The sequence below is a fragment of the Thermobia domestica genome, chromosome 6, assembly GCF_964235325.1.
Source record: "Thermobia domestica chromosome 6, izTheDome1.hap1.1, whole genome shotgun sequence".
Classification (NCBI taxonomy): Eukaryota; Metazoa; Arthropoda; class Insecta; order Zygentoma; family Lepismatidae; genus Thermobia; species Thermobia domestica.
This window is the reverse complement of record NC_137459.1, coordinates 242,293,403-242,316,116: the sequence shown is the minus strand read 5'-3', so window position 1 is coordinate 242,316,116 and position 22,714 is coordinate 242,293,403. Positions and strand designations below refer to the sequence as shown.

The 22,714-nt window shown below is 35.8% G+C and overlaps 1 protein-coding gene across 1 annotated transcript in view; it reads right to left on the bottom strand.

Moving 5' to 3' along the window:
• LOC145688445 (von Willebrand factor D and EGF domain-containing protein-like) overlaps positions 1-22,714 on the bottom strand; it is a 613,451-nt gene that overhangs the window by 48,920 nt on the left and 541,817 nt on the right. The window contains exon 14 of the mRNA XM_081762680.1: positions 17,461-17,679. Coding sequence (XP_081618806.1) covers positions 17,461-17,679 — 219 coding nt within the window. The remainder of the gene's footprint in view (positions 1-17,460; positions 17,680-22,714) is intronic.

Below are 22,714 nucleotides of genomic sequence, written 5' to 3'. Positions count from 1 at the left end.
AAAAGAAAAAAAATCTTTTTTGGGTTGCAGGAAAGGAAGAATTGCAGGTGGTAATGCACTTTTGGAGTCGTGTCTACAAGACAACAATTTCTCTGTATTTGTTATTGAAAACAAAACAAGGAAACTCGTTACCTGCGTCACGAAGTGAAAACGTAGGATGAAAGGTATATGCCTTTATTGCTAAAAAAAAAGTCTGAGTAAAAAAGGAAGGACACTGAACAGCAATACAAATATAACGTCAAGAATATCTTTGAATTACTGCTCTAAAGATATCCAATTAGTGAGCACCTTTTGTTATTCAAAAGTCTGAAGTTAAATGTGACTATAAATTGGTATCGGTGACTCTGAGAAAACCTACTGTTTCATATTCGTAAGTTTTAACATTTGGTTTATAATGAGCATGCTGTTTTCAGATAGACCTATTTTACGCCCCTCGGTACCCAAAAAATTATACTTCAACCTCGATTTTCTAATATCCCGCCCCTGAATATTTGCCGGTCTAGGTCCGAGCACCTGTTTCTTGTGCGTAAATACGGGCCTGATTATTATCTCTGGAATACACAGACAAATGAAGCTTACGTGAATACACAGGTGGGGTGCCAGCTCACCCCATGTAATTAAACGCTACTAAAATTATAATATACGAACATAAACATATTTATTTCACTTTATCACGTATAGGGGTACAGTAAGAGACACTTCTGGATGGTACAGCCATATGGAGAGTTACGGCAAGACTGCTCCATCAGTTGAGTCCAAAGAATTGCCGGGAAGTATTGCAACCGAATTAGCTTTAAAAGAAGGCGGGTGGCATAATCGCCAGGAGCTGAAAATTCCCGTACACTTGGGTGAAATTCCCACTACCGTCTACAGCATCATTTCTCCAAAATGATATGAATCTTAGACGTTTAGTTCTTATGCCAAACATACTACTTGCTATTTGTCCTATTCGTGAAGATTAAGTGCAACAACAAATGAAAACCCAATCCTGTTGCTGTTGGAATGAACTCATTTTAAGTCGTTTGATCTGAAATAACTTTGCAGAACCTAAATAAATATTCTGTCACTTCAGGGAGGGGGGGGGGTAGGAAGAGCGAATGCTCCCTCCTACAGTATGAAAACATATACTTTTAATCAAATGCTTAGCGAGAATGAGCCCATTGGTATAACGCTTTTATGATTTGAAATCTTGCTCCCAAGCCATCTTTTGTCATAACTGACAACATAGGAGAACGGGAGATACAAATATGATGAAGGAGAAATACACTCACATGTGCAAATTCAGAATTGGAGACAAAATGTTCGGATAGCATCCATATTTTGTCGAAAATTTTGATTTTGTAAGTAGACATGTAAAAGCTCACCCGAACTTGAGAGCATCCCATTACCAGTTGTTGAATCCAAGTGGAGAACTCAGTTGAGAGCATCAGATGATTAGGGAGGGAGAGAAACATCTTAAGATATGGGGAACGAACAATGGAAAAAAATGCCAACTGGCCTCAACCGGACTCGAACCCTAAACCCCATGATTACCATGCCACGCCTTTGCTCACTCATCCACGGAGCCACACAGAGTGACAGACGGTCATACGTCAGGAAAAGCGTTCGTTACGACCAGTGATTTATTTGTAGGGGGAAGCTAGGGAAATTCCCCGTCTCTAGTTTTTCTTTCCTTGGCACTAACTTAATTACTGTTGTCCCAGCCTGAGAAGAATATTTTCCACCTCTCTAGAAAATTTCCTAACAATTTGCATACATTTTAAGCAACACAAAACATTTATTCATCGCTGTTCTGCATAATTATACTTACACAAAGGAATTATTTCCAATTCTATGAATTCCCGTACCAAGTAAACAGAAGTACTGAGTATGAAATTCTATATCTCGCGAATAGTTTTGTAGAAAATACCTAAACAAAATTTTCTATTGGGAACAGGGAGAAGCACACACGCGGGGCTTAGGAAGCAGATTGCGCCCATAAGATTTGTTTTGGTCACTAAGGGAAATAAATTTACATTCAAATGGCAAAATCACACGTTTAATTATGCTATAATTTTACTTTTAAGAACTCCAAATGCGTAGAACGAAGGCATTCTTTTTTGTTTGGAAGAATAAAATTATGCCCGAAGGTGGAAGTGATTATGATCATGATCACTGATCATCAGACTGATTATGATCAGAAACAATGGACGCTACCAAGCAATGGCGTAGCCAGGAGGTCTCGAACGCCCGACATTTGTAGAAGTTGTTAATATAAGGCCTAAGATTGCGGTTTTATTTAAACTTTTTCCCGGGGTGAACCCCCGGACACATCCCAGATGAACATTTAGCCAGCGGTCCTCCTGAATTCAAATCCTGGCTACGCCCCCGCTACCAAGTGATATATTCTCTGTCACATAAGAAAATACATGTTTTCCGTGGGATACATGTTTTTTCCGTGGGAAAATACATGTTTTTTTTTATCTTTTTCCCATTACTATTAGAATGAAATCGCTACACATTCCTTGCTACCGTATCGCGATTTAATTAAATGTTTTAAGAGTTTTTAATGCTCAATCCCTAACCAAATTGATAACTGCATGATCTATCTCTTTGCAGTTCACTTAAAACACTGTAGAAATATCGTAAAACTTAATAAAAGGAAAAAAAGTTCTTTCACAGCGTGAAGCTTACGATTATTGCCATATACTTATAGCGTAGATGTTTCGTATACCTTCTTCCGTAGCTTATTGGATCCGAACAGAATTCCCATTCTCGCGACCCGGGTTCGAATCTTCGCCTAGTTATTTTTTATTTTTATTTTATTATTGATCAGATAGGACTCCAGTAGAAAGAAACATATGGTTACAGTTCAAGGTGTGATTCGATATTCTGCAAGTATTTATTTATTTTATTCTTGTCAAGGAAAAAAATGAAGTAGAATTTTACATGCGTAAAACTTCTAGATTTGACTGTTAATAAGAGCGATGAATAAGATTACAGCTCAAAATAAATTGAATTCTCTTCAATTGTAGTCCATAATTAGCTATGGTCAAGGAAATGGATTTAAGCTGTTTTGTGCGTGATCAGCACATTGACTTCGATCATCCCTATTTCTGGAACTAAATATCACTAATTATGTTTTGTTTTTTCGTTTATATCTAAAATTCTCATCTTTTAGTCCTTAACAAAACAGAGATTATTGTTCAAACTGTCACTATGGGATTACATTTCATTATATAAAGAAATGAAATTAACTATATATATATATATATATATATATATATATATATATATATATATATATATATATATATATATATATATATATATATATATATATATATATATATATATATATATATATATATATATATATATACTTAAAAATATCGAAAATAATATGACAAATATTATGAACAATTTTATAATAGAATTAAGCAATGTTTTATAATACACTAAATTGAATGAAATACAGGGTATTTGAAGTTAGCAATAATATTGCCAGTAGATTCTGAAATACAAGTTTCTTGAACAGATAGGGACACTTCACCTTGAAATATACACCTTGAATTTGATTCTCGATAGAATCTGAAATATGTTAAGAACTTTAAACCTTGAATAACGCAACACAAGTTTGAATCCCATGGTTGTAATTGTGTCGTTACAAACTCACTCTTTTTATATAAATCAACCAATCTAAAGCCGGATCTTTGTTCAAAAAGTATTTTCTCCTTTGCGTATAAACACCGTGTGCGTGGGTTTTCTCGGGGTTCTCCCGTTTCCTTCCACTTTCTGCATTTCATCATTTCATTCATTTCTCATAATCACCGTCTCCTTTAGCCTAACCGGCATAACCGTGGGACGTAACACTCAAAGATTTCATTTCATTTTTTTTCCTTTGCGTATGTTTCAGGGAGAACATTTAACGTCAACTTTTTATTAGCAAATGTAGCAACTGATCAAATTGAATAATGCTAAAAATAGCCTATTTCGCTTGCTAGAACTTATGTTTGGTAGAAGTTCATACATCAAATCTTTTTTTTTAAATTTCTTTGGGTTTTTTCTTTTTCTTTTTTTTTTTTTTTTTTTTTTGTTTCTTAGGTTTCTGAATACTTCGGAAGATTTTAACAGAATCCTTGTAATTATACATTTATGTTTGCTCTGTTTGATATGAAAAAAATATTTCTTATGAAGAAAATGGTCTGCAGAGCTCTTTGTAGAATGTCTGTTATTAGTTGTAGTAGTTGCTTTTACTTTAGCGTCCCGTTCAGCAGCGAGGCTATATGAGACATGGACTTATAGCTTAACGTGGGATCCGAAACCATAGGCTTCTACTGAGAATCGAGCTCCGTTTTTAGAAAAAAAATCTAACCACAGTCAGTTCCTACCCGTTGGGGTTAGAACATACCCTATTATTATACTGGTATTTGGAAGCAGTGATAATTGGTTACGGATTTCGCAATCACACTCGTGTCCCGGCATGACCGGAACAGACCTGGAGACGACGACACGTCGTCATATGCACGATGAATTTGTATGATACTGTTAAATATTAAAGTTAATACATCATTTTTATATAAATAAATAACTTAAATAAAAAGACAGTAACAATACTATTAACGTATATCTACATAGTATATAAATTAAAAATACGTTGAAAAATGGCTGAACCGTTTGAAATGAATTTTATTGACATAGTTAACCTCTAGCTTGGACTAGGTTGTTGAGATCTTGCTCGGGAAAGTACTCCCGGTAGTAGTAACTAAATACACGAATCTGATTGGTTGGCGTTATCCGTATCTTGCTACGTAGCCTGTATCTATGTATATAACAGAAATCATACGCTTGTTGCTATAGGTCCTCGTGGTCGTGTGCGCTAGCATTGTAGGCTGGTAACAAAAATTGTTTTTGGCGTGAGTTCAAATCCGGCCGAAGGAAATTTTTCTATTTTTTTTAAATCGTTCATAACACTTTTTTCCAATAAAATATGATGAAAAAGTACTAAAAAAGGAAATTTGCTTACTTTTGGGGAGATAAGTAGCAGTGGTAGTAGTAGTACAGAAGCGAAGATATATATGAACTCATGAAAATAAAAAAAATGACTTCCAACTCTATTCAGAAGGTAGGTATATTGGCACGTGTCGAACCGAGTTGTTTGCTACGCAACGTTATGCCTTCAGGTAAACTTCTGGCTATCGACTAGGTAAGTCACCATGCAGAAAGAAAGAAAGAAAAAGGTATGCTTATTTCATGGGGAGAACAAAATATAATAGTCTATTTGCTCCTTGACATTAAGTGTTTGAAACCAATGCTGTTATGAATATCCATTTTTCTAATTTCCTTAGGAGTCTAAAGAGAAACGTTAATACTCCTATATATGAAAGAAAAATATAGTATCTCATATATCACACAGTTAACGAAATAAAATAGCATATTTATCTATGCCTTGGCATTAAGTGCTTTAATATTGCTCAGAATATTTTTCCTTATTCCCATAATAAAAAGAAAAAATGAGAATTGTTAATTCCCATAGAAGAAGAAAGAAAAATATATTTATATTTATTAAACAAAAAGAATAAAATAAAAATATTTAAAATATATTAAAATAAAATATGACTAAACTAAGTAAAACGTTTACTCTGAATAGTCTCTGCAAGTAATTTGTAGAAAATTGTCAGAAATAATGAACATAAACTATATTAGTTGTCAATTAAAAGTGTAGCAAGTGATAGTTCTAAACTCAAGTAGAATATTCACTCTGCTTCATTTAAATAATAAACATTTTACAAAAATAATGATCTTTTGGCTGTATCGTAAATATTTTAGTAAATAAATAAATAAAATACATATGTATAATTTAATCATCGCAACTGGATAGCTGATTCTGTGGGTGAACATAATGAATATTACTACAAACTGTTACAAAGGTGGGGGCCGCAGTGGCCCAGTGGAAGCCGGTGGGTGTAGCTAAGCAGCCTGTAGTGTTGTCAACGACTCGAGCGGCTCGGCTCACGACTCAGTCACATCAACATACCGAGCCGGTTCGAAATCCATAAAAGTGATTAGATGCTAATACAATATGAAGTATATGTTCTATAAGCCTTTCCCACAATTCTACTGCTTGGGGCTGAAATCAATCAATACTGAGGAAGTTAATTATTCGTCCCTGACTGAAAACTGTTCCGCGAAGACATCTTTAAACAAATCCCATTTTTATGGAACATAGTGAAATTGATCAAAGACAAGCGCTACAATTCGACTCAACTGACATTTGTGTGTATGTGCGGCCGTTTGCCTGTTCTACAACTATCTTTTATTGTTTTGGTTTCATTTTAATGAAAATTGGCTTATGGTTTCAACTAATAATCCTATTGTTTGGGATTTAACTATCAAGAATAAGGGGTGAAAGCTAAAACACTCACCCTTTGCACATACACATATAAAACAATTTTGTGTTATAGGCAAAACAACTTGAAGATCATTTGATTAGACAAAACATAGGCTATTTTTACTTTAGGCCATCCGCATCATTCGAATTGGTTACGGGTGAAATTGGCAATAGATAAGCGCGTAAAAGGGACCAAGTTCCTCTGAACTTCGAAACTTGGTTATTTAAATATTATAATAAAATATGTTTAAAAATAACTTCCACCATATTGAGTCAATTTGATTCAATATGGCGTATATTTTCTTTGGGGCTTCTCGATCATCCCTATTAAGCGAAGTCAATTGGGGTCAAGAGAAAAATGAAATTAACTTTTTCAGTTTTACGTCCAAAGATTATTCCCTGTAGACTAAGGGGGGCGATGATTGAGGGATGTGAATTATGATGGTAGACTTGGTGGAATGATAATGTGGGAGGAGACGGAAGTAAGCCGGCTATCAAGAATTAGAGGTTGAATTACTTTACCCTGCCGTTTTAAAAAGATTCAGTATAACTTCTGTAAAAAGTATTTAATTTTTAAAGAATATGGTGCGAGTGTAATTTGGAGTTTATGAACAAGCCACACTTTTAGGGGTAAAATCAGTCAAGAATGACCAATCGCCCCCTCCCAATCATGTTCCTTTACAAAATTCCAAATATTTTGTAGGTTTTCAATTAACTCCACTGTTTGGAATTATAATTGGCCAATAATAAAGGAGTAAATTTCATTCCTCTTGTCATGTAAGAAGAAATATTTCGTGCAAATTAGAGTTTTGTGAAACATAATGTGTTTTGTTTGAAATTAGAGGCATAAAGTTATTGTTTTGAGTTGAAGTTGGAGGAAAAAAAAGGTGAATTAATTTCATTTCGTGAAACTGTTAACATTTTTTCTCCAAAGTTCCCAATTTTCATGAAATAGTAGGTATTTTTTCTTTCAGGCTGTAGTTAGGTCTATTGTTTATGCTGTTATGCATGAGAGTTGGGGAAATTAAGCCAATTTCAAGATTACATTTTACGATAACTTCTGTGCTTTTGTTAAACCTGATTTCATGAAGCAACATTTTTTTTTTTTGAAAGTGTAAGAACTGATGAAGAGAAAGATAATGTAAATGTAAAAGTTGAAAAGAAATCCGCTCGCTTCTTTAACACACAGCACAAGTAGTGGTGGTAAAACGTTATTTTGTAAAGAAGAAATAAAATATGTAATTCTAGCCCCAAATGTCTTTTCGGCATTAATTAGGAAAAAATAAAATTAAAACTAATTTCTCTAAAAACGAAATAAAATATTTAACTTTAGCTCCAAAGGTCTCTTGAACATTAATTGGGATGAAAATAAAATCAAAGTTGAATTTGATGAAGAAAACGTAAGACATTTAATCCAGCTTCAAATGTCTTTTAGGTTAATTGAGAACAAAAATGAAATGTATAAGTTCTTTACCATTGAACAAAAGAAGAAAAGATCAATAAAAGGCAAATATTTGGAAATGAAAGAATTCAAGTATTTTGTCTAGTCACCTTCTGCTTCTATAACGTCACCCAAAGGATTAGGTATACTAGCTACAAGATTCGAGAATATAGTTGGATGTTGTTGGATATTATTCCAGAGTACTATTCATGTGCCTCAAGAATTCCTTTGTTACGGTCTTGTCGACGTTCTTTCCATTCTTGAACCATTAACGCCCAAAGATGTTCTATGGGGTTAAGGTCTGGCGATCGAGGAGGCCATTCTATACATATTAGCTCTGGATGATCTTCCAACCATGCTTGAGTTTCCTCTTGTTCTGGAAATTTTTCGTGTAGAGACGGAAGCAGTGTATCCTCCAGTACTTGGATATAAGTCGCACTAGTCATTCGTCCAGGAACAGGAACGATCTCGCCCGGACCTTCAGCTGTCGTATGGCCCCAAAAATGAGCTGAAACTCGTCTTGAATGTTCGGTGCGAATGACATGTTGTGGAAGTATCGTGTCCCGCGTGGCCTGTATAATATCATTCTCCCTTGCAGATCAGAGAGGAACACCTTTTCATCAGACCAGATGACGAGATACCAATATCTTGTGGAAGACTCACGTTCTTCTTAGCCCATTCTGAACGCCTTTCCTTGTGGTAATCTGTCAAAATAGTTCTCATAGCTGGTTGTGCGTGATGGAGTCCAGCCGCAGTAAACCGTTGCCTTACTCTCTTGTGTGAACATCCTAGTTCAACAGCTTTGTCTCTCAACACAGACCGATGACGCAAAGGATGGTTCTGTACTTCTTCAACGAGAGCTTCATCTTGGGTCTTTGATGTTGCCCGCGGTCTTCCACTTCTGGGTCTTGACTTAGTCCATTCTCTGTTTCCCTGCTCCCCATGACGATCCAGCCACTTCCTCACGGTTCTAGGATCACACCCAAAATCTTTAGCAATGAGAGACAATTTCTCACCATTAGCAGCACGGCCAATAATTTCGCCTTTTTGAGCGGCAGTTAACTCCAAAGCGCCTTTAGTTCTGGGCACTTTTGCTGACACTAGAATCACAAACGAAATACTCCACAGGATGTATGAATGTGAAGGCGTGTGTTAAGGACCAGAGTAATATTATGTGTTGATTTATTTATTGATGCATGTTCATTGTGAGTATTATTAATTTTATTTTTGTAAAGAAGCAAGTTACTACCCGCAAATATAAATATAACTCTAACTAAACTCTTTTTTCTATTTTTGACAAAATAATATGAAGAGTGTGGATCTTTTTATTTGTTTTTGGGTGTAAGACTGTTGACCAGGGTGAAAAAAATCATGTTTTTTTTAAAATATCATTTTTGTTGATGTTTTAAATTTAAATCGATTGTTTTATTTGAATCAAAACTTTATCCTCGTATAATACAAGCCGCGAACTACAGAAAAGACATTAGAAATTAGTATTAAATGTTAATTATGTCATTTAGGTGGAAGTATTGGGATTTAATTTTGAATTAATCCCCAATCGTTTACCTATTTCAATCCCAAACAATGTGTCTCAAGCATTAAGGAAAAAACTTACAGCAACGTTTATCAATATGACACTTTTCTTTTCGCGAAAGTTACTGATGTTTGGCAGGGCCATATTTAAAAAAAAAATCGAAACTAGCTAGCCGCACGAAATACATATAAAGTCCATAAATTTCACCTAAAATTAACGAACTCTATGGTGTATGGAACCCATAGGATCAATTCCACGTTCACAAAAGCTTTTCCTGACTTCTATCCTTAGGCAACTGGATCCAGTTTCTAATTTGTATTCCTATATCTGCGAAATCCATCTAAAAGTTGTCCTCCCATCTGCGCCTAGGTCTTCCTAATGGTCGTTTTCCGATTGGTCTTCCAGTTAAGACTTTGAAAGCCGCACGAAATACATATAAAGTCCATAAATTTCGCCTAAAATTAACTAACTCTATGGCGTATGGAACCCATAGGATCAATTCCACGTTCACAAAAGCTTTCCCTGACTTCTATCCTTAGGCAACTGGATCCAGTTTCTAATTTGTATTCCTATATCTGCGAAATCCATCTAAAAGTTGTCCTCCCATCTGCGCCTAGGTCTTCCTAATGGTCGTTTTCCGATTGGTCTTCCAGTTAAGACTTTGAAAGCGTTCCTACTTTCTTCCATCCTGGCTACATGACCTGCCCACCTGAGTCTCCTAGACTTGATGACCCTAACAATGTTTGGTAAACCGTACAAATTATGTAGTTCCTCGTTATTAAGTTTCCGCCATTCCCCATTCCCGTTCCTTTTAGGTCCGAATATTCGTCTGAGGATCTTGTTCTCAAATACTTTCAGTCTATGCTCTTCCCTCATAGCAAGCGACCATGTTTCGCAACCATACAGAGCAACAAGCATGATTATCGTTTTATATATTTTAAGCTTCAAATTTCTCGACAGAATTTGCGACGACAAGAGATTTTGAACTAAATAATAACACGAATTCCCTGCTTTTAGTCGACATTTAATTTCTTCGTGAATATCGCTTTCGTCTGTTAATATTGATCTTAGATATTTGAAAGTATTCACTTTATCAAAAGAATTATTATTTTTTTAACGCATCCAAAATTTGCCGTATTACGATCCCGAATAACTTCTATGTATTTAGTATATAAATTTCGCCTGAAGTTTTAAAGTCTATTATCTTTTTTCGCAGAGGGGATCGAGCTTTCCTAAATACGACCCTATTACCTGAAAACAAACAAATAGACATGGGCACAAAAGAACTTTCGTCTTAAATTTTCATGATGATTTCTCCGTTGGAATAGTTTTAACGATTTAAAAACCTTATGTTACAAAGAGAAGAAAGCAGGATTCACCCGTTACCCGTTCAAAACGGGATTTTCTCTAATCATCCTCTGCATGATACTCGTTTTCATATTGTGCTTACATAATTTGAGTCTCATTGTATTTTCTTATTATCTTCCATAATCGAAATAACAGAACAGAAACGGGATTTTAGTTATTTTCACTTTAAATTAATTTATTTCGGATTTTGATTTAAACCAACGACTTTTATTCAAAAAATCAAGTGATTTAAATCTTGATTAAATTCGTGATTTAAATCACATTGATTTAAATCAATCCACCCTGCTGTTCATCCAATGAAATCTCCTTCAGTAGTAAGCAACTACTTATTCAATGAGTCATCACTAAACGCTAGAGGCAAAGAAAGGCAAAGCAATATCGCCTGAAGGTCGTTTGAAATGCGTGTCTTGTCTTTGGTTTACCTGTGAAGTGAAGCATTTTGCTTTTTCTACTAAGTTCTGACACATTATGTCAATGAAATATTGATCTGTTTGTGAAAACAAAGAGAGGAAAGAAAAAAATATGAGCTATCCGCGTCAGTCTATTAGATCTTTAAGCATGTTGGAAAAATAAACCATGTCCTATATTTAACCAAAATATGGTTAGTAAACTAGTGTTATTATCATTAAAGGCAGTATGTGTCCTGGAACCTTGTATTATACCTGGAAAAGTTCGTGTCAGATTCAGAGGAAATGTAACATTTTACGATTATGCAACGATAAATGAAAAAATGGAAGTATACTCTATCTTAGTGTTCGGTGCGGAAGACCTGGGTTCGATTTCCAGTGTGAGTTTATCTGGTTTGGGATAACACGTTAGGCTGTAGGCCCATGTCTCATATAGTCTTGGTGCTGCAAGTTAAGTTAAAATTCTAACCATTCAACCCATCAGTCTTAGAGCTCATAGGATTATGAGAAAGTGATTGGTGTGATCCGTGATGCGTTGCAATTAAAAAAGCCACAATGAGAATCACAATGCTGGATATGAAAGTTCATTTCTTGCTGAAACATCGTGACATAATTAAATTTCAGATTTTTAGCTTCTAAAAATTGGGCCTATGGGTCCCTAATATAAGCTTGGCAAAGTAGTTAATAGGGATGCGTACGAGTCGAGTCGAGACAGAATTTTCCTGAGAAAATTCGAGTCGAGACAAAGCTCTTCCAATAGAAAAATATACGTTTTTCGAGTCGAGACATCACTTTTACAGCACATTTTCGAGACGAGATAGCCTCAAATCTTGTCTCGTGCGCATCTCTAGTAGTTAAATATATTCTAAAACTCATGAAATAGAATCAACAATTCATTTAAAATTATTGACTGAGTATAACTGTAAACCCAGGGTTTAAAAAGAAATATGAAAAAATAATTAGACACATAGTTGCATTCGTCTGGATTTTCAAAGCAATAGAATCAACAATTAATTTAAAATTATTGACTGAGTATAACTGTAAACCCAGGGTTTAAAAAGAAATATGTAAAAATAATTAGACACATAGTTGCATTCGTCTGGATTTTCAACTGTTCACATCAGTTTAAAAATTATCAACCAACTAATTACAATTTCCATTCTCCACACGAGAAGAATAAGTGTACGAAAATGTTATTTGGGAAATATTTAAGCCCCTTTCCTCTCCCAGAAAAACAGCGAATGATAAAAGCTATCCCAGTCAATCCACGTGTTAACTACGTATGTTCAAAATTCATTGTAAACAGTTAAATTACTTCCTTGCTTTGACCATTTCATTAGGATCGTGTAGCAATAACCCCCGTTCCCCACCCTGTACATTCTACAAGACAAATTTTACTGGCTCGCTTGATTGAATTCTGACAATCCCTTAAAATCAAATAACTTATCTTTCCTGTTATTCTCAAGCGCTTATACTCTTACAGACCTTGCAGTTATCTTTCAATGCAATGTTTTGACACTCACAGACGCACTCATCAAACAAGAAAGGCAAATATAAATTTAGTAAGAAGAGAAAGCAGAATCGTGTTGTTATAATTCCATTTAAAACTTAAATGAACATTAATGAAAAATTAGTTTCACGTTCCACGATAAAGTCCTTTAGGCTAAAGGAGACGGATCACCAACGAAACTAATGTTTCTTGAAGTAAAGTTTTAATGATCTCCTAACGAAAATCGAATCCCAGACTACACGAACCACAGGCGCACACGCTACCCACTAGATCAACAGAAACGGTTAGGGCTTCTTTAACTGTGTCGTAGACATTTTTATTTCCATCGTCTCCAGGTTTGTTAGGTCATACCGGATCCAGGTAATGAAATTCTTATCTAGTTTCATTACTGTTTCCCAATAACAACTTAATTTCATTTTTCTCTTGACCCCAATTGACTTCGTTTAATAGGGATGACCGAGAAGCCCCAAGAAAATATATGCCATATTGAATCAAATTGACTCAATATGGTGGAAGTTATTTTTAAACATATTTTATTATAATATTTAAATAACCAAGTTTCGAAGTTCAGAGGAACTTGGCCCCTTTTACGCGCTTATCTATTGCCAATTTCACCCGCAACCAATTCGAATGATGCGGATGGCCTAAAGTAAAAATAGCCTATGTTTTGTCTAATCAAATGATCTTCAAGTTGTTTTGCCTATAACACAAAATTGTTTTATATGTGTATGTGCAAAGGGTGAGTGTTTTAGCTTTCACCCCTTATTCTTGATAGAGTTAAATCCCAAACAATAGGATTATTAGTTGAAACCATAAGCCAATTTTCATTAAAATGAAACCAAAACAATAAAAGATAGTTGTGGAACAGGCAAACGGCCGCACATACACACAAATGTCAGTTGAGTCGAATTGTAGCGCTTGTCTTTGATCAATTTCACTATGTTCCATAAAAATGGGATTTGTTTAAAGATGTCTTCGCGGAACAGTTTTCAGTCAGGGACGAATAATTAACTTCCTCAGTATTGCTTGATTTCAGCCCCAAGCGTAGAATTGTGGGAAAGGCTTATAGAACATATACTTCATATTGTATTAGCATCTAATCACTTTTATGGATTTCGAACCGGCTCGGTATGTTGAGGTCACTGAGTCGTGAGCCGAGCCGCTCGAGCCGTTGACAACACTACAGGCTGCTTAGCTACACCCACCGGCTTCCACTGGGCCACTGCGGCCCCCACCTTTGTAACAGTTTGTAGTAATATTCATTATGTTCACCCACAGAATCAGCTATCCAGTTGCGATGATTAAATTATACATATGTATTTTATTTATTTATTTACTAAAATATTTACGATACAGCCAAAAGATCATTATTTTTGTAAAATGTCTATTATTTAAATGAAGCAGAGTGAATATTCTACTTGAGTTTAGAACTATCACTTGCTACACTTTTAATTGACAACTAATATAGTTTATGTTCATTATTTCTGACAATTTTCTACAAATTACTTGCAGAGACTTTGCTTGACAAGAAAAAAATTAATAAATACTTGCAGAATATCGAATCACACCTTGAACTGTAACCACATGTTTCTTTCTACTGGAGTCCTATCTGATCAATAATAAAATAAAAATAAAAAATAACTAGGCGAAGATTCGAACCCGGCTCGCGAGAATGGGAATTCTACTCGGATCCAATGAGCTACGGAAGAAGGTACACGAAACATCTACGCTATAAGTATATGGCAATAATCGTAAGCTTCACGCTGTGAAAGAACTTTTTTTCCTTTAATTAAGTTTTACGATATTTCTACAGTGTTTTAAGTGAACTGCAAAGAGATAGATCATGCAGTTATCAATTTGGTTAGGGATTGAGCATTAAAAACTTTTAAAACATTTAATTAAATCACGATACGGTAGCAAGGAATGTGTAGCGATTTCATTCTAATAGTAATGGGAAAAAAGTATCCCACGGAAAACATGTATTTTCATATGTGACAGAGAATATATCACTTGGTAGCAGGGGCGTAGCCAGGATTTGAATTCAGGAGGACCGCTGGCTAAATGTTCATCTGGAATGTGTCCGGGGGTTCACCCCGGGAAAAAGTTTAAATAAAACCGCAATCTTAGGCCTTATATTAACAACTTCTACAAATGTCGGGCGTTCGAAACCTCCTGGCTACGCCATTGCTTGGTAGCGTCCATTGTTCCTGATCATAATCAGTCTGATGATCAGTGATCATGATCATAATCACTTCCACCTTCGGGCATAATTTTATTCTTCCAAACAAAAAAGAATGCCTTCGTTCTACGCATTTGGAGTTCTTAAAAGTAAAATTATAGCATAATTAAACGTGTGATTTTGCCATTTGAATGTAAATTTATGTCCCTTAGTGACCAAAACAAATCTTATGGGCGCAATCTGCTTCCTAAGCCCCGCGTGTGTGCTTCTCCCTGTTCCCAATAGAAAATTTTGTTTAGGTATTTTCTACAAAACTATTCGCGAGATATAGAATTTCATACTCAGTACTTCTGTTTACTTGGTACGGGAATTCATAGAATTGGAAATAATTCCTTTGTGTAAGTATAATTATGCAGAACAGCGATGAATAAATGTTTTGTGTTGCTTAAAATGTATGCAAATTGTTAGGAAATTTTCTAGAGAGGTGGAAAATATTCTTCTCAGGCTGGGACAACAGTAATTAAGTTAGTGCCAAGGAAAGAAAAACTAGAGACGGGGAATTTCCCTAGCTTCCCCCTACAAATAAATCACTGGTCGTAACGAACGCTTTTCCTGACGTATGACCGTCTGTCACTCTGTGTGGCTCCGTGGATGAGTGAGCAAAGGCGTGGTATGGTAATCATGGGGTTTAGGGTTCGAGTCCGGTTGAGGCCAGTTGGCATTTTTTTTCCATTGTTCGTTCCCCATATCTTAAGATGTTTCTCTCCCTCCCTAATCATCTGATGCTCTCAACTGAGTTCTCCACTTGGATTCAACAACTGGTAATGGGATGCTCTCAAGTTCGGGTGAGCTTTTACATGTCTACTTACAAAATCAAAATTTTCGACAAAATATGGATGCTATCCGAACATTTTGTCTCCAATTCTGAATTTGCACATGTGAGTGTATTTCTCCTTCATCATATTTGCATCTCCCGTTCTCCTATGTTGTCAGTTATGACAAAAGATGGCTTGGGAGCAAGATTTCAAATCATAAAAGCGCTATACCAATGGGCTCATTCTCGCTAAGCATTTGATTAAAAGTATATGTTTTCATACTGTAGGAGGGGAGCATTCGCTCTTCCTACCCCCCCCCCCCCTCCCTGAAGTGACAGAATATTTATTTAGGTTCTGCAAAGTCATTTCAGATCAAACGACTTAAAATGAGATCATTCCAACAGCAACAGGATTGGGCTTTCATTTGCTGTTGCACTTAATCTTCACGAATAGGACGACTATCAAGTAGTATATTTGGCATGAGAACTACACGTCTAAAATTCATCTTATTTTGGAGAAATCATGCTGTAGACGGCAGTGGGAATTTCACCTAAGTGTACGGGAATTTTCAGCTCCTGCCGATTATGCCACCCGCCTTCCTTTAAGCTAATTTGGTTGCATACTCCCCGACAAATGCTTCGGACTCAGTTGCTGGAGCACCTTAGCCGTAAATCTGCATATGGCTGTACCATCCAGAAGTGTCTCCCGCTGTACATAATAGTAGTTTCTATGTATATTTGAACAGACACAGCTATTCCTTTCTGCACGAAACGCAGACTTCCTTTTTGTGCTTAGCACAAGCAGCCACTTTGCATCTGATACAGAAGCCTATTTAGTTTTTTCTGTCCTTATTCCTAGGGCACATTCGACATAATGATGCTTCGGAACACTAGGGTTTGAACCAATTACAGGTGATGGTTCTTCTTAAATACCAAGGATATTTCTGATAGCAGTAGATAAATCAGTGGGAAGATTCTTTTTGACGCGCTCCAGCATGTAGGGGCTAGCTAACTGCATCCCCAGTTCTTTTAGAAACTGCAAATGGGTGGTTGATAACTCCATCTATGATCGCTTCTTACTAATATAGAGGCTCCCCTTGTAGCTGGATCATTTCCGATATTACCCTCCGTGTCACTTGTGTCACTTGCACTAATTTCATCATAGACTTCCGATTGTACTTCAATATTGCCATCGGACTCACTGAAATTACCATCAGAATTAGAGTCATCTTCTTCTAATGTGTTTAGTACAAAGTCTGTAAACTTACTTGAACCTACACTCACTTTCGCCATCATGCAAATAAACAAAAATGCACCCAAAGTACCGGTATCTAAAACTAATTTCGTCAAAAATGAATTTCACACACGTAAATACACAGGTGAGGTGCTGCAGAACCCCACCCCTTGAATATATTCTCTTCTAAAACGAGACAATTTACTTCACACCCACCACCGTCAATGTCACGCTCCAAAATGAGAATACACGGAAGCACCAACCAATGTTCCTGAGAACAGCTCCGCAGTAGCGATAAGTATAACGTATGGGGTGCTCCAGCACCCACCTGTGTATTCCATGGTTAATATAACTTGAAGTTGTTAAGAACCTCGATAGTAATGGCTCAGAAATGTGCTAATTAATTTTGTATTTGTTTAACGCTTGCAATATGTTTCAAAACCACATTGTCTGTTTTGGTATTAAAAAAAATGAACTTTTATTCATATATTTTTGAAATAAACATTATTTCTCTTCACATTGCTATTCTTGCATTAATGCCACATTCCAGTTTGTACTTTTACGTGATAATACAATATTGAATATATGTTGACAAGAACTTACTGCAATTTCCGCAGCACATTCTCTAACTCTGTCTTGAACTGCTACTTGTGAAAGACTGGCACATTGTGTAGCAGCATCGTTACCTGACACATAACCTCTACAGAAGTCTCCCGCAGTTTGTTGGGTCCAACCTCCAGCAGGATAAGTTGCTTCTACCTTCTCATATGTAAAAATTTTTGGTACTTGACTTGCATCTATTAGCTTCTTATCTGCAAAAAACTAAGAACATGTAGTGTGAGTGCGCAAACTTTGTTACAATGTGTCCATCAATTCTACATGAAAATAATTATACAAGTATAAATGGAAACATTAATGATTCTTTTCGTCAAGTGTATCAGAAATATTCAATCATAATACGACAAAATTACACAACATTTTAAACCTTTTAATCACAGAGTAGATATTCTAGTTCAGGGGTTTTCAAACTTTTTGCAGTTCAGGCTCCCCTCAACTACCAAATCTGAACGCGCCTCCCCTGTCAAAAATGAAGTGTGTCACCAACATAAATGCACGTGTCTATAAAAGTAAGACTATCGCTATGATGAACTATATTTTATTTGTTAATCACTAATGGATATTTCTCATTAACATAGGTGATCTACATTGTACACACTGACTACACCTTTTAATGTTATTAGTTGTGTTGATAATTATAAATTGTGTTGTCAGATATTTACGTTAAAATTGAAAAATACGAGAAGAGAGGGAATGTAAATAATAAAAACCGGCACATTTAAATGTTAAGCAAAGTCAATGGGATGTATGAGCTTGTTTCGAATCACACAATTTATTAAATCTCGGCACATATTTTGAAATGGCAAGACGCAAGACGACTTCCACCAATGGAAATAAAACCAATAAGACTATTTGTGAATTTCGGTAGTACTTTAGAAAATATTAAAACTCAAGAATAGTTCCAAAAATAATAACAGAAAATTAAGAGAAAGAAAAATTCAGCTAACATGGCGTCGCGCGAAATTCCAAAGATATTTAAGAATACATATTATTATACAGAGATAAAAGTAGAAGATCGTTAGTGACCATGTAACAAGCATTATATACGTTTAAGCCAAAGATAAAAAGGTCACCCTGATCATTTTATGTGGAACAGAGGTGATACAAAGGCTTAGTCCACTATGTATTACTAAAGAAGAAGGGTGCAGACTTAAGTATACGTGTTGCATTATAAATAGGTTCCTTTGTAGGATATTTTTTAAAACTCCTCGCGCCTCCCCTGACAACCTTCGGCGCCTCCCCAGCAAGGCGCACCGGAATGTTTGAAAACCCTCTGTCCCAGTTGATTTTGAAGTTTCAAGACGAACTTTAGTTTATATGAATTATAAAAGTTAGAGATTATGTCAGAAGGTTACTTGTAAATTATTCATTGCAGCTTTGGAAAATTCAAGTAGGCTAATAACACTCCAACTGACCAAAGCAGTATATATATATATATATATATATATATATATATATATATATATATATATATATATATACTGCTTTGGTCAGTTGGAGTTTTATTAGCAACTCAGAAGGATACTATTGTGCGTTTTCAAATAAAGACTTGAAAGATTCGAGAATGGTGCGTCTTTGGTTCTCCAAAGATGAGAGGTCAGTGTGATTAAAATGGGTAAATCAATATTTACTTTATAGCAGGAATGTCATAATTAATATTCTACAGCAATAGTCTGTACTTGTAAAGAGTGTTTCTTTCAGGCATGTTTTTTGGGAGGCTGTGCCCCCCGAAGCTCTGAGAGTACCCTCCCGGACGAGATAAGGTTAATACTTACTAGAATAGTACCAGCAGTGCGAGATAAATAATTTCAAAATACTATAAATAAATAAATAAATAAATAAACATTTTAATATTGCTACTTTACAAGTGTACTAAAGCTCGTGCTGAAGCTATTGTTTTTTCTTCATATTTAGAGGTTAGATGGTACCTTGTGTCTGAAATTGCCAACCTTGGACAGACACGTGACAATTGAACGTCTTGTTGCATGTACTTCAGAAAAATGTAAGACAAGTAGTTATAGGCTTTGTTAATACCATTAGCGGTTCGTCAGGTGTGGCAGGTGAGACCTGGCCTCATCTATATTTTTGAGCGAAACTAAACTGACATTTTGCAATAAATTTCAAATTAAGTCAATATTTCTGTGTAATTTTTAAAACAAACTTATTTCAAAATATTTAATGTATAACACAAAACAAACTTCTTAAAATTCATTTACTCAAGTATTGAAAGTGTTTGTAAAATATTACAAAATTTAATAGAAATTAAAGCGAAAAAAGAAAATTTATACTCTTTGGCATGATAATTTCAATTTTAAAAATTCCAATCCTGTATTGAGGCCCGAAAGATCTTAAGTTGACAAAACCAGAGCACCACACAATATGACGTCACTAAATGTGATAGTAAGTTGAGCAGTGTTTGCAACTGAATTGGTGTCAACTTATTAATTTTATACTAGAGTAACAGACCAGTAAAGAAAATATGTTTAAAAATGATAATCTGTTAATGAAGTAATATACTTAAAGAGATATTTGTATATTTGCATGAAAACATAGCATTTCCACACCCGATATATGATTATTTGCTCCTCGAAAGATTTGTTGCCACAAAAAATTTGGAGATCCACAATATATAATTGACATAAAAATTAATGATAGGTCTACATCATATTCATGTGTGACAAGCCCTTATCCATGGGGTCTAGGGGGGCGGGCCCCTCTAAATTTTTACGGTACTGGCCCCCTAAAATTTTCACAGTACGCTTGCAAATGAACTATAACAGGGTGCAAAATTTCAAAGTCAGACACACTCGCCAATCCAAAAATAATGGTCGCCAGTATCTCTCACGTACACAGTGAGGTGTCCCCCCCCCCCAAACGGCCTTTGGTTTGACAAAGAAAGACTTCACATTCCGTGTTTTCTCTCACTCAGTGACAATTATTTTCTTACGAAACAGAAAATGCGCTGCCCTGTGAGTTCAGGCAGAAACCATTCCTACTGAACACTGGTCGCCAGCTCTAAATTTCTAGTCGAAAATTTGTACGCTGAGCTATTATATGATGATTATAATAGGGTCTACGTTTGGATCGGGACTACCTCCCAAACTTCTACCGAGCTTCCCCTAGATTTTTGGGCTGGCTACCAGCCTAGTATCTGATAAGTGACAGGGCCGTAACTTGAGGAGGGAGAGGGCAAATGCTTCCCCAAGGAAGCTCCCCGCCGTTCGAGGGGACCCATTTTAAGACAACATTTTCTTACTCCGTATACGATACGAACATGAAATTATAAATGAAGCATAGAATATGTCCATTATATTACATAAACAAAACAACACATAAAAGGTAAATAAAACAAAAATGAGTCATGGGCCCATTTCAATAAAAAAGTTTCTATTAGGGGCCCTAGAAATAATGTTTATTCGTATGGCTTTGATATTTGTCAATATTGTCCCCTTAATTCATTTGTCATGTATGGAACGGGATCAAAGGTGTAACTAACGACCCGGGCCCATAAAGAGTAAGAGAGAGATGGAAAGAGGGAGCCCAAGATTAGAGAAACAACTTTTTTCTAGGAGCACCAAATACGCGTATTAATGCTTACCTTCTCCCAAGAAAACAATTTAAGTTACGGCGCTGGATAAATGGATGCAGGTGTAGAATACATAAACATAAAAACAGTAATTTATGGTTAAAATGAATGACTGCGTGTGAAAAAGGACTGTACTACTAATTTTTAAAAATTATATAACGTTTACTGTAGTAAGACTATTCATGGCTTTGGATTGATTGTTTTAACAAAAGAGACACTGACCAAAGCTTAAAACCCACTTTATTTTAAATTATAATTTGTAACTGTTTCGGATATCTAGCATATCCTTCTTCAGACACTATCGAATACAGACATATATATAAATGTTACAAATTATAATTTAAAATAAAGTGGGTTTTAAGCTTTGGTCAGTGTCTCTTCTGTTAAAACGTTTACTGTATGTAGAAAGCGATGGTGCTGTCCTATTTTATGAGTTTGAATTTGCAAAATTTACGAAAGAAGTATATAATATATTTCTCGGGTTCTGTAGGATTACGGGGGACCAAAACTACATAAAAACACAATGTTTATAGGTGGAATGAGTTCATGTTGCGGAAAGATAATTGATATGTGAGTAATTTGTGAACTGAGTAGACTGGAAATGCCGTGTGCAGAATGGAAAATTTTGCAATTACTATTTGCTATTAATTAGAAAGGACAAATATAACGTGCATTGCGGCGTTCTAACCCGACTTCGCTTGCTAGCGCTCGCTCGTCAACATTTATTTATTTAATTATTGATACAAGTCATGGCCATTACCGGCATCTATGGCCTTAAGCACGTCAGGTTGGAGGGACGACATCCTCGGCGAGCACACAATCACGGTACGGGGGAGGGATATAAGGAACGGATAAGGAAAGAAGCGGCCTGAGGCCTGTAAATTAGATATCATCCCGGCATTTACCTGGTGTGAATGAGGAAATCCCAGGAAAAACCTCATTTAGGATAGCTAGCCTGAAAAAGCTGTTACACCTTTTCGACCGAATGACCCTGCCGGAAATCGAGCCCAGGACCAAAGGCGAGAGCATTAGCGACTACTCATGCTCAGCAATACTGTCTGAAACTCTTTAGTTAGTGGTATGTTTGGCTTTAGGTAGATTAACCTCAAAAACATTTAGGAAACAGCAATGATTTTCAACAAAAAATGTTTTCTCCCAGTAATCCGACATATGGCTAGTTTTCAAAGCACATTCTGGGGGAAAAAAATGTAGGTAGCGTACTCAAAACGGTAGGTTACATGCGTAATTCATGTAGTATTTGTACTTAACGTACAGCAAACGTATAACTGGAAACGCATGTTTTATAATACTTTCCGTATAAGTGTTCCATCTATACGTACTTTCCGTATGAAACAATATAGGCGGTCAGGATCTCACACACAAATCGACGCAGAATGTCCATAGTAGAATAGAATATAGCAGCAGAATGTAACATAGGTGATATACGGAAAACTGTTAGATGTCAGACATCCTGCAATGGCATGATGTAACATCTAAGGGCAGTGCGTATGTAGCATATGCTCCATACTGATTTCTGTAGTAAGCAAGAGGATTTTGTATATTTGTACAATATACCGCTGTCCGGAGAACGGATTTTTCTTAGTGTGCAGTTCATAAGCAAGGGCGCCCATGTTGTGGTTTCCAAGGAGGGGA